This window comes from Squalius cephalus, assembly GCF_949319135.1.
Source record: "Squalius cephalus genome assembly, chromosome: 17".
Lineage (NCBI taxonomy): Eukaryota > Metazoa > Chordata > Actinopteri > Cypriniformes > Leuciscidae > Squalius > Squalius cephalus.
In genome coordinates this window covers 13,438,334-13,451,449 of record NC_137138.1, presented here as the reverse complement: position 1 = coordinate 13,451,449, position 13,116 = coordinate 13,438,334, and the positions used below count along the sequence as shown (strand labels likewise).

The 13,116-nt window shown below is 38.3% G+C and overlaps 1 protein-coding gene across 4 annotated transcripts in view; it reads right to left on the bottom strand.

The window, feature by feature from the left end:
• The window catches only part of rxraa (retinoid X receptor, alpha a), a 162,444-nt gene that overhangs the window by 12,002 nt on the left and 137,326 nt on the right, over positions 1-13,116 (bottom strand). For 2 of the 4 annotated variants that reach the window (XM_079847742.1, XM_079847743.1), the window contains exons 4-6: positions 7,823-7,973; positions 6,038-6,217; positions 1,450-1,634 (exon numbers count right to left, since the gene is read on the bottom strand). In XM_079847742.1, coding sequence (XP_079703868.1) covers positions 1,450-1,634; positions 6,038-6,217; positions 7,823-7,973 — 516 coding nt within the window. Of the gene's footprint in view, positions 1-1,449; positions 1,635-6,037; positions 6,218-7,822; positions 7,974-11,092; positions 11,235-13,116 lie in introns of those variants that run through there. The other 2 variants (XM_079847745.1, XM_079847744.1) reach the window with 2 other exon arrangements.

Genomic DNA, 13,116 nt, shown 5'->3' with positions numbered 1-13,116 from the left:
ACAAACCAGTGTTTATAATTATGACAATACATTAAAATATGATAAGAAACACCAGTCTGCAATATCAAGTAGCATAACAAGCTGTTTTGTATAGCTAAAAATAACTGGAAGAGGATGGCACCGGAGTTACAAATGGCTACGCCCACTCTTACATTAAAAATAAGGTGAACAGACATTTTGAAGAAAAAAAACAAACAACAAAATCAAGAAGTCAGATTCATATTTAACTGTTTATTTTGTGCTTTCTATTGGCAATGAGAAAATATGAGTGGTGAAAGGAGGAGAGAGAGTTTGTAACCATATCTATAAAAAAGCATGCAAAAAGAACGTACTGTTAATCGGCACTTGCAGACTGGGGTGTCTATCACCTATTTTTTTTATAGAATACAAAAAAACTGACACATTGATGTCACATCAGTGAGCTTACTTTGTTTGAATGCGGGTAGTGTGTAGTGCTTTCGTCTGTCAAGGTGCAATACTGCCACCTACTGTGTTGGAGTGTCAACAGCTGGATTATTTATGATGATATTGTATGTGTAGTATTAACATGATATCAATATCTATTTTTTTTTAAATATCATATTATCATCAGTCAGTGCAAACGATTGACTCATTCAAGTGTAAAAAAATAAAAATAAAATAATAATAATAGTTCAAATTTTGGCTCATCATCCCCTCCTTCAAATCATTTCCAGGCCTACTTCCACTATACCTTTCAAAACAATGGCAAAAAAAGCCAGAATATATAGAATATAGAGGAAATATGAGACTGTAAACTTCATCAGTCAATGTAAGTCAAACCGAAACAACTCTATCATTGATTTGTAATTCAACAGGGCACAGGTGAAAAAACAGCATAACAACAAAGAGAAAGAGCAGAACTGATAGGTGAACTGCAACAATGAGCAGTTTTCAAGCAATGCTTCACACTGCAGTAATTGGAGAAAACAGTCTTTCTTTGGAGACGTGCACTATGACATCACGTATGTCCAAACACGGCTATCAACAAGCTAAATCACTTACATTACACCAAAACAAGCAGAGACAGAGAAGAGCCGTCGTACAGGCAACACAGCATATGGCTCAAGACATCTTAGCTCTGGGGTTTCTTCAATGTCTCAAGTTGTTCTTGTAACTAGGCCCACGCTAAATCTGCCCCCACAGATTTACATAGAACTGGAGCATTCCATGTTGTTTATATCATTCTGCTCTTGAGTATTTGATTAGCCTATTAGATATGCTTGTGCTACTCTTTATTGACAGAACAAAAGTGAAAAGAAAAAGGTTTAGAGCTCCAAAGCTCCAACAACATGCAAAATGATTCTTCAATGTACCTCAAGGGTCTTAAGTATACAGGGGGTTCTAAATGTTATCATGGTGGATAGAAAACCTGAGGCTATTCCATTCCTCAGGCTTTCCAGTGCACAAAGAGGAAGTGATGTCACTTACTGAATCTGATGGTATAGGTACATTGGTCTCAATGTAAGTCTCTGTTTTGGGCTCCACGGCAAGCTCTGCTTCCAGGATCTTCTCCACGGGCATGTCTTCATTCACGCTGCTGGTCGACTCCACCTCGTTCTCGTTGCGTTCCTTTGCTCGCTGGCGCTCCTCCTGGACGGCTGTATGTAACAATACTAGTCACGGTCACTACAGTTAGTCTAATCAAGAAGTCAACACATACACACTCACATCAAGCTTGTACTCTAATAAACTACATCTCAGGGTTTTTAATAATTTTTGACCCCCAAATATGATGGACTCCCAAGGAAAATATGAGGGACCCCATGGAAAATTAACTAACTTGCTTATATATTGTTATTCAAGTCAAAGTAAATTATTAAAACATTATCAGGTAAATATTAACTTGTATTAGGTATATATTTTATACACCCTTTATTTTTCAATCTATTCGAGTGTTAGATGTATAAACCTGAAGTGAAACACTGCCAGTAAAATAAATAACTAAATCACACACACACATATATACATATATATATACATACATATACATATATACATACATATACATATATATACATATACATATATATACATATACATATATACACATATACATATATACATATATATATATATATATATATATATATATATATATATATATATATATATATATATATATATATATATATATATATACATATATATATACATATATATATATATATATATATATATATATATATATACACACACACACACACATATATATATATGTATATATATGTATATGTATGTATATATGTATATATATGTATATATACAGTGAGGAAAATAAGTATTTGAACACCCTGCTATTTTGCAAGTTCTCCCACTTGGAAATCATGGAGGGGTCTGAAATTGTCATCGTAGGTGCATGTCCACTGTGAGAGACATAATCTAAAAAAAAAAATCCAAAAATCACAATATATGATTTTTTTACTATTTATTTGTATGATACAGCTGTAAATAAGTATTTGAACACCTGTCTATCAGCTAGAATTCTGACCCTCAAAGACCTGTTAGTCTGCCTTTAAAATGTCCACCTCCACTCCATTTATTATCCTAAATTAGATGCACCTGTTTGAGGTCGTTAGCTGCATAAAGACACCTCATACAATCAGTAAGAATCCAACTACTAACATGGCCAAGACCAAAGAGCTGTCCAAAGACACTAGAGACAAAATTGTACACCTCCACAAGGCTGGAAAGGGCTACGGGGAAATTGCCAAGCAGCTTGGTGAAAAAAGGTCCACTGTTGGAGCAATCATTAGAAAATGGAAGAAGCTAAACATGACTGTCAATCTCCCTCGGACTGGGGCTCCATGCAAGATCTCACCTCGTGGGGTCTCAATGATCCTAAGAAAGGTGAGAAATCAGCCCAGAACTACACGGGAGGAGCTGGTCAATGACCTGAAAAGAGCTGGGACCACCCTTTCCAAGGTTACTGTTGGTAATACACTAAGACGTCATGGTTTGAAATCATGCATGGCACGGAAGGTTCCCCTGCTTAAACCAGCACATGTCAAGGCCCGTCTTAAGTTTGCCAATGACCATTTGGATGATCCAGAGGAGTCATGGGAGAAAGTCATGTGGTCAGATGAGACCAAAATAGAACTTTTTGGTCATAATTCCACTAAACGTGTTTGGAGGAAGAAGAATGATGAGTACCATCCCAAGAACACCATCCCTACTGTGAAGCATGGGGGTGGTAGCATCATGCTTTGGGGGTGTTTTTCTGCACATGGGACAGGGCGACTGCACTGTATTAAGGAGAGGATGACAGGGGCCATGTATTGCTAGATTTTGGGGAACAACCTCCTTCCCTCAGTTAGAGCATTGAAAATGGGTCGAGGCTGGGTCTTCCAACATGACAATGACCCGAAGCACACAGCCAGGATAACCAAGGAGTGGCTCTGTAAGAAGCATATCAAGGTTCTGGCGTGGCCTAGCCAGTCTCCAGACCTAAACCCAATAGAGAATCTTAGAAGGGAGCTCAAACTCCGTGTTTCTCAGCGACAGCCCAGAAACCTGACTGATCTAGAGAAGATCTGTGTGGAGGAGTGGGCCAAAATCCCTCCTGCAGTGTGTGCAAACCTGGTGAAAAACTACAGGAAACGTTTGACCTCTGTAATTGCAAACAAAGGCTACTGTACTAAATATTAACATTGATTTTCTCAGGTGTTCAAATACTTATTTGCAGCTGTATCATACAAATAAATAGTTAAAAAATCATACATTGTGATTTCTGGATTTTTTTTTTAGATTATGTCTCTCACAGTGGACATGCACCTACGATGACAATTTCAGACCCCTCCATGATTTCTAAGTGGGAGAACTTGCAAAATAGCAGGGTGTTCAAATACTTATTTTCCTCACTGTATATATATATATACACACACACACACACACATGTGTGTGTGTATGTATGTATGTATGTATGCATGTATGTATGTATGTGTGTATGTGTGTGTGTGTGTGTGTGTGTGTGTGATTTACATATATATACACACGTGTGTGATGATGATGTAACATGTTTCTTGTCTCTGTGGGTTCCTCCAACAGGCTTTAACAGATCAGACATTTGATCAGCTCAGAGAAACAGGAAGTGGTTAATGCTGAACAGTCACTCAGTCTCACTGTGGCCAGAGCTCTATTAACCACAATCCAAGCCCCTGTGGTTAGAGTGTGTATGTGCTGAGCACAGTTCACCCAAAAGACTCTGAACCCAGTCCCTATTCACAACACATTCACATTCTCCTTTCCCTAACCCCTCGCTATTTTCTTCAACAGCGAATCACAGAGGGACCGCGGTGGTGGTAGGGGGTTCAGAAAAGGGGGATTCTGCTGTACGGAAAGTGCTGTCTGGAGGTCAGCCCAAGGGTAAAATACCTCTTCAGGAGTCAGAGAGAGGTGAGAGGGGCTGAAATCACGTTAGCTTTATTTCCCCTGGAGAGGAGGAGAGCATAAATTCATTTAATCCTGTTTTTCTGCAGATTCGCTCAGCTCTTTTTGGGGGGAGCGTTGCCCAGCTCTCCCGTGCCTCGGGGTACGGCACGAGCTTATGGGATACGAAACAGGCGAACGCAAGCAAATGATCATATCCTTGAAAGACGCCGTGATGATATAAGTAACGGAGATGAAAGGTTGCACTGAGGTCATAGACAGTGTGTGTGTGAGAGCGAGACGTCATGTACGTATGATCGCAGTGCTCCCTTCATCTACAGGGGGAGGATTTTCTCTCTCACATGAAACAAGGGCTAGAGAGTCTGCACGGGCAGATGTGGACTGTATGTTGGCTATGCAATCTATAGCTACAATACATAATTTATATGGCCATCTGACTTGCAAAGCTTACTGTTGTTTTAAACATCTTTATAAATGTTTAAACTTGGGGATATATAAATGAATATATAAATGAATTGTATTATATATTATAGAATTGTATCCTACAGTGTGTGTGTGTATATATATATATATATATATATATATACACACACACACATACATGTATACACACACATATACATATATATGATGTGAATGAGCATTTGAATGTGGAATTATATCTATAGAGTATCCAAAACCTCTACACCCCCAAGACGACAAAAAGCACACATTAACAACAATCGTGTGTGTGTGTATGCATGTCTATATGTGAACGGGTATATGTGCCACACTTAGCTACAGAAGAGTTCATTGGTTCCACCTTAAAAACTGAAGACTAGTCTCAGCAGACAAAATATTTCCAAAAACAACACTGAAAAATTCTGATATTTCATAAATCTAAAATGATTCTCTCTGACTGAGGGGCAAAATATAGTCTCTCAGATCAATATTCCACTAGCTGTGTGCTAAAATCTTCTATTAGCATGCTTCTTCTTTGCTTGGGACAAGTGTGCAAAAAGTGCTAATGCCCCCCTTTTCTTCAGCGTGATAACCCAACTCTCACTTCTCCCTCTCTTTCTTCTTTCTCTGCCTCAGGTGATGATTTGGGAGACAAGATGGTCTTCTATATTTAGTGACAAAAAAAGCCTATCTGAGAGAAAATAACAAAAAAACATACCACCTTGTATCGATTAACCATTTCCTGTTTTCTCACAGTATGTGGCGAAGTACACTACCTGGAATCTCGAGGATAGTCACCGTTCCTCATGCGCATCATGGACTCGTTGACTGATGTCTCAGCGTGAGATAATGCAAGCACTAATTAAGTGCTGACCTGCAGTCTGACTATTTAATGGCTGAATGCAGTAATATGAATGTTTGTTCTAGAGTCACACAGAGCTGAGATTGAGTCTAATAGTGAGTGGACATGGAGTGCATAAAACATCTCGCCCCATGGTGGAAATCTCAGGTCAGTCAATGCAAAGAACGATGGACTCCTTTCAACCAAGTCCTTTTGCACTAACATGAAAGGATGCTAAAGGGGAGTTTACGTGGGATTCATTTTAATGAGAGCTGGTGGAGTGAATAGTACTATAAATTTTGAGGGTGAGAAAGAAGAATCTTCTATCCTCAACTTTATGTGCTGTACCTTCTCTCTTCATGCCCATGGCCAAACATTTCTGATAGCGGCAGTACTGACAGCGGTTGCGCTGACGTTTGTCGATCATACAGTCCTTGTTGTCTCGACAAGTGTAGGTCAGGTCCTTACGCACAGTCCTCTTGAAGAAACCCTTGCATCCCTCGCAGCTGTACACACCGTAGTGTTTACCTGTGAAAAAAAAAAAAAAAAAAAGCTTAGTCTTAGGGGTTATGTTCAGGTCTACATTGGTAATAATTCATGGAACACACTTTTGGGACTTGATCCTTCAACCTTTCAAATGAAGTGTGTTGAAATAACAACTTCTAACCCATCTTAATATTCAGACAACTACAAGTATCCACTTGTAGTGTAAACAATGTAAATACTGTGTATCTGTGCTGCTATAAAAAATATTGTATCCCTCCTGAACAATAACAGTTTAAACCAGCATAAGCTAGTCATTCTCAGTCTGATTTTTTTTTTTTTTTTTTTTTTATCTCAATGGGACCTTCCCGGTAAAATAAAGGAAACATTTATGTTGTTTAGCTGGTCGACCAGTTGAAAAATGCTCAAACACCCTTCTAAAACCATCTTTACCAGGCTAGAAGACCAGCTGAGACCAGAACAACAATTTAGACTGGTTTTTGATCTGTTTTTTCCCCATCCAAACTAGCTCTGCACACCAACAATGACCTAACAGTGTGCCTTTGGGGCTGGACTATTTGTTTATGAGTCAAAATCTGCAAAGGGGCAATTAAATATAACATGTAAAAATGTATCATCTTCTATTGCAAAATCTTATAAACAAAAGAGAGATAGTGATCAAATTACATTTAGTTAAAATCACCCGTTAAGTTTATAATAAACATTATTTAATGTATTCAGAGCCCATGAGTGTTATGACGATGTTTTTAGTTCTAATATTCCAACCGACAGCCAGCCTAAGTTTTTGAAGGACCTGATAACGTGCATAACTGTTTGATTTTTGGGTAATTATAAAATGTGCAGGAGACGTTCAAAATGCTTCAGATTGTCAAACATTTTTACATTCAGCTGTCGCAAATTCATGAACTTGAAAATCAAGTACATTTTTTTACCAGTAAAGGAAGGGTTTTGATACACAAAGCTGTATTATATGTCTCTCATAACAATAATATTATATAAACAAGTATATATATATATATATATATATATATATATATATATATATATATAAACCCATGAACATGCAGATCCTGTTGTAAATGATGCAGATTTTGACTCTTACACCGTGTCTACACCAGACGTGACCGTTGACGTATCGCATCGCGCCGCAACAGCTAGAAGCTGTCTACACTGGACGCGACTAAGTGACCGTTGCAAATCCATTTGTCTTTCCTATGAGAAGTATCACAAGTGCTTGAAGTACGCCAGAAATAGAACGAGGCATCGGTTTACTATCGGGTCACACCTCACCACATCCAATGTAGAAAACATCACTGATTATAAAGGGTTCTATTGTCTTTGGTTGCGTCGCATCGCGCTGCTTTAGCTGGTTTAAACTGGTCTCCCAGCTTGGTTTAGCTTGTTTAGCTGATCAACCATTTGAAAAGTGCCCAAAACCTTTCTAAAATCAACCAAAAGACCATCCTGACTGGCATAGAAGACCAGAAAACCAGCTTAGACTGGTTTTTAGCTTTTTTTTCTATCCCAACCAGCCCTGCAGAGCAACACTAGCAAAACATTTGGATGTGCATTTGGGGATAAACGATCAGTTTTGCACATATACTTTTGCATACAGATGTGTCTTGGTACCTGAGGAGCGGTCGCCGCAGATGGCACAGATGTGTTTGGTGAGGGAGAGGGGGGTGCACGAGGGCTGGGCTGGCACCTTCATCACACCGTTGATGCCCAGGGGCGGCTTGATATCTTCTGAGCTGCTGACAGAGTTCATGGGCGAGTTCAGCTGCAAAATATACGCAAACAAACAACACATATCATTTAAACACGTCAACATATCATCTCTAAAGGCCTGGGTGAAAGCGAGCTTGAGTTCCACAAGGCCCTGACTTTTCTGTCAATTACTTCAGAACGGGGCCAGACTCGACCTGATGGGTCAGCGTTGAGATTTCAGATTGATTTTGTGCCGCGAGACAGAAGTTCTCTCATCTAATTTCTCTCTCTCTTCCTTTCTCACAATGTAAGTGCAAGAAATGGATGCTGAGTGTGTCCCCAGCCTCATTTTTTCATATCCAGCACCAGCAGTGCACGTGTTCTATGCTAGAATAGCAGCAATAAAATATTTAGTGGGACAGTGGAATAAAGACGTGGTTCTGTTTCGCTCTCTTTCTCTCCAAGCTAAAATGTGTCTGGCGGGCCTCATCCAGACATTTATTTTCTCTCGCATTAGTATTTTGAATGAAAAGCACAGAGAAACTCAAAATTACTTTGGAGATGACAGCTAAAAAAAAAAAAAATCTAAATTCATCACAAATGTTTATTATTCAATGTGAGCCAATGTTTTTGTGCACATTTTATTCACTCATTCTAAGGTAATGACACAACAACTGAGCAAGAAGCAATCACAATAACAGATACATCCTGTTCATTTCACTCTACACATGTTCATTTTCAATTACACACTTTAATTATATCAGTCACACATGGGTTTTGAGTAAATGAATGTTGCCGACGGGTAGACACTCTGCCTAAGGATCCAACAGGCTGTTCTAAAAAAAAAAAGAAAACCCTGACAGATGCTATCTTGGCTATTATAAGAAGCGATAAGAAGCGTAGTCTCTCTGCATTGGTAACTGATGTCCGCATGCATTTTAATTTCTTTTGCCATTTCATTTATAATATAGTAGATGTTTAGCCAGGGACAGATTTTTGAGAGGCTCTTAAAAGCATAACAGACTTAGTAAAGACCTTGGGACTGTGCGCGCTCTTGGCCACGAGACAGAAACACTCATGTGAGAGCCTCCATAGTCTTGTTCTCATGCTTTAGCCAGAACACTGCTAGCAGTCAAACTAGTGAGAGAGGCCTGATAAAGACCCCATTTAGACCAAAAGGAGCATCGTCACTTCCCACTTCACACCAAGGCTGTGTGTTGATGTGAGTATGTGAGACATGCAGACTTGCTAGACTTCTGTGGAGTGCCATATAGCTAGAGGACACTGGACACAGACAGACCACTCTAGCCCTATTGAACTGCCACCACAATGTCATTTCCATCACTTTTAAAAAGATATATTGTTTAACAGCATTCTGTGATGTCAACATTTCTTTAATTAAATGGCAGACTCCTTTGTCTTTCTAAGGTTTATTTCCCAGCTAGAATTGTGTGGATCTTAAACACACAATTAAATATTTTATCCACTTAATTTTACACAGACGACAACAAAATATCCTGTCCAAGTGATATTTATTTTTCTTTGTTTTTACACATCACGTTTCATATTTCATCTTACATATTATATGCTCAACATATTATATACTATTATATATTAAATACTCAAACTCATTATTACACTGATAACCACAGCATGCCTTGAATACAGAGATTGCTGCTAATACTGAATGCTGAAACGAACAGACCAATTGCACAAAAAAGAGAAACCAAACAAACAAAAACACTCAAAGATTGAATCTTTGTCAAAAACATGATTAACACTTCTGAAAACTGCTCCTCTTTCATTCTGTATGATTCATTCCATCAGTCAAAAAACTAACAGGCAAAACGCTGTGGACAAAAGCCCCTGTATTTTCACTCTGCTTGATTTATGCTGTCAGAAATGTTCATTGTCCTTGAAAAACACTGAAGGCACTCAAGGCTGTAGGGGCCATAACAGTGCAGCCCATTCTGATGGAGAGAGGTGTTAATCATGAGCGAGCAAAGAAAGGATGGGCGGCAGTAAATTACACATGCCATCCTTTATTTGAAGATTGTCAGTTTAAGAGAAATAAATGCCTTTTGTTATGAGTTTTTGTCTGTGTCTCCAATGAAAACCTTAAAAATGCTCTAACAACATTCAAATACTCATAGGGAGAATTCACTAAGAATGAACTGAGCCTGCTGATAGAGCCATTTATTTTCACACACTAGCTGCGTTTCCATTACCCTTCAAATTGTGCAAAGTGAAATTGCGAATTGAAAATACGTCCAATGGAAACATGTCAATTTAGCAAAAACTCACATATATCGCAAAAATGTTTTTAGGGTCGCAATACGGTGTTTTTTCAGGCAATTCGAAAAAGGAATATTTCGCAAAACTGCAATGGAAATTTACAGCATTTACAGGTCACCCGGCATACGTAAAAGTCTATCATTCTTTAAAGGCAGCGAGGTATGTTTTGACAGAAGACGAAACTTATTAAACTCATAAAAGACAAATGAATTACGGGATTACTGGATTCTAAACAACAAAGAAATGCCACAACTGATCAAGACCTTGAAGCAGATAGAAGGGTGAAACACCCAGAAACACCATTTTTGGAATGACTTATCGCAAGAGGAAAAAAAGATGTTTTACTCGCATAACATCGGTTAATGGAAATGTTTCGCAATAATTTTTTACCACATTGTTGGTCTCCACCTGGTTACCATGATCAAGAAAAGTTGAATACAAATGTCTTTTAAAATAAAATAATCTAAAATAACATGAAATAAAGGATAAAATAACACAAAGTAAACAAATAATAATAAGAAAATATTAGTGCAATGTAGAGCATGGTGCTAGCAACGTCAAGGTCATGGGTTCAATTCCCAGGGAATGCATAAACTGATAAAATGTACACCTTGGATGCAATGTAAGTTGCTTTGGATGAAAGTGTTTGCCAAATGCATAAACATGAAATGTCTAAATCAGCGTGTAGAGTTTTCATTAAAAAAAAGGAGGAATGCGAAAAAAGCTGTAAAGATTGACCATGACACGATGCAGGTTTAGGTTGAAATACTGTAAGCAAAAGTGACGCAACTGAATTAATTCATCCGTCAGTCTCTCATACTTGACCTATGCACACATTGTGTATTAGTTCACAAACAAAAGCAGCTGTTAAAATGAGCCTCCGTCTCCACTTCATACCTCAGTTTCTCTGTTTTGCTGGACCTCTGTAGTTCGTCTCTATCAGATGCAGAGCTGTACTATCAGAGGACTCTATCACAGTATGGCTATTTTCAACATGCAACTCAATCTGCCCAAACTCCCTCTCAATGCTGTATTTGTGTGTAGGGTTATATGTGTATGTGTGTGTGTTACAGAAGGATTAAAGGGTCTCAGTTTTGTGACTGTAAATAGAATAATCCTCCCTCCCATACATGATCACGCACTCTTCTTTGAGGGGTAGGGTGTCAGACAAGTGCCCCGAGTAAAAACAGCATGATCAGCCAGCCGTGCTGTGACACTTAAGCTGTACGGAGAGGAGGGGGCATCCCAAAAGTTCAGACACAACATGTACAAAGTACATGTACACACACCATGTAGACAAGTGGCTTTAAGTAGGTCATTTACATTTATGTATTTGGCAGATGCTTTAATCCAAAGTGACTTGCATTGCATTCAAGGTATAGCCTTCATTTCATCAGTTTTTGCATTCCTGGGTATCAAACCCATGACCTTGACATTGCTAGCTCATACTACAGGCCTACTTAAGGATTGGATATCGGGTTTGATTTACTATTTAAAGATACGGTCCAAAAATCAAAACTTATGTAATTATATACTCAATCTCATTCCAAACCTGCTATATTAATCAGAGCTCTGAACCGGTTTAAGGAACGAAAACAACAACATTTTAAAAGGAACATGAACAAAAACAAAATCCAAATCAAGTTTAAAGGAGTGGTTCACTTTAAAATGAAAATGACCCCATTACTCACTCTCAAGCCATCCTAGGTGTATATGACTTTCTTCTTTCATACGAATACAATCAGAGTTATATTAATAAATGTCCTGGCTCTTCCAAGCTTAGCTATAATGGCAGTGGATTGAAACCAACAGATTTAAGCTCAAAAAGCTGCATCCATCCATCATAAACAAACTCCAAACGGCTCCTGTGGGTTTGTGTAAGAAAAATATTCATATTTAAAACTTTATAAAGTAAAATAATTAGCTTCCGGCCAAATGAACATACGGGTCTGACTTAAGTGTAAAGCGCAACTTATGCGAGTAATGCAACGTACTGCTGATGTTTACGCTACGCCATGAGGCGCAAGTAGACTGCGTATGGCCGCTTGGCTAGAATTTTACTTTGTGACGTGTTAAATATTAATATTTTTCTAACACAAACTCATCGCTTTGCTTCAGAAGGCCTTTATTAACCCACAGGAGCCATTTGGAGTTTGTTTATGACGGAGAGATGCACTTTTTTGAGCTTCAATCTGTTGGTTGCAATCTACTACCATTATAAAGCTTGGAAGAGCTAGGACATTTATTAATGAGTAAATCATAGGCTAATTTTCATTTTAAAGTGAACTACTCCTTTATTAATTCTGAACAGAAATCACATTAACTGGTTAGTAATGTTATTGTATCGTTCTGTTGAATATTTTAATTCGGCAGTCAACCAATCATGAATTGGTGCATTGTGCATTTTTATGTAGAAAAACAGCATAGAAGCATGCAAGATTGCTGTGTGAATGGCCTCTTAACTTTTATACATTTAGATCCAACATGATGTTATAATCCAGCATTGACTAACTGAGTGTTTTTTTGTTTTGTTTGTTTCTTAGTGGAAAGCACAAGTTTCGAACCTATGGACTACAGGTTCAGTCGGGAACTTAAAACTTGGTTCAAAACTCTTGTCCTTGGAAAAAACACATGCATCTGATTTAAATTTCAGGATACAGACATGAACAATGCTTAAGGAGACATATTCTCCCACGAATGGATACATTTTATGCGATAAGCACAAATGATGACCTGGGCAAGGCAAAGTCGACACACATCACACAAAGAGAACAAGAGCATAAATCTGGAACCTTAGAGGAGCTTAGTTGTTCTTACCAAGCCGAAAAACAGACTTCCCTCCAAAGGACACTTCAAAGGGCAACCCAAATCCTGCAGCAGCACCCTTTAACTCACGCTCTCTTCTCACAAGCAAGCAAGCA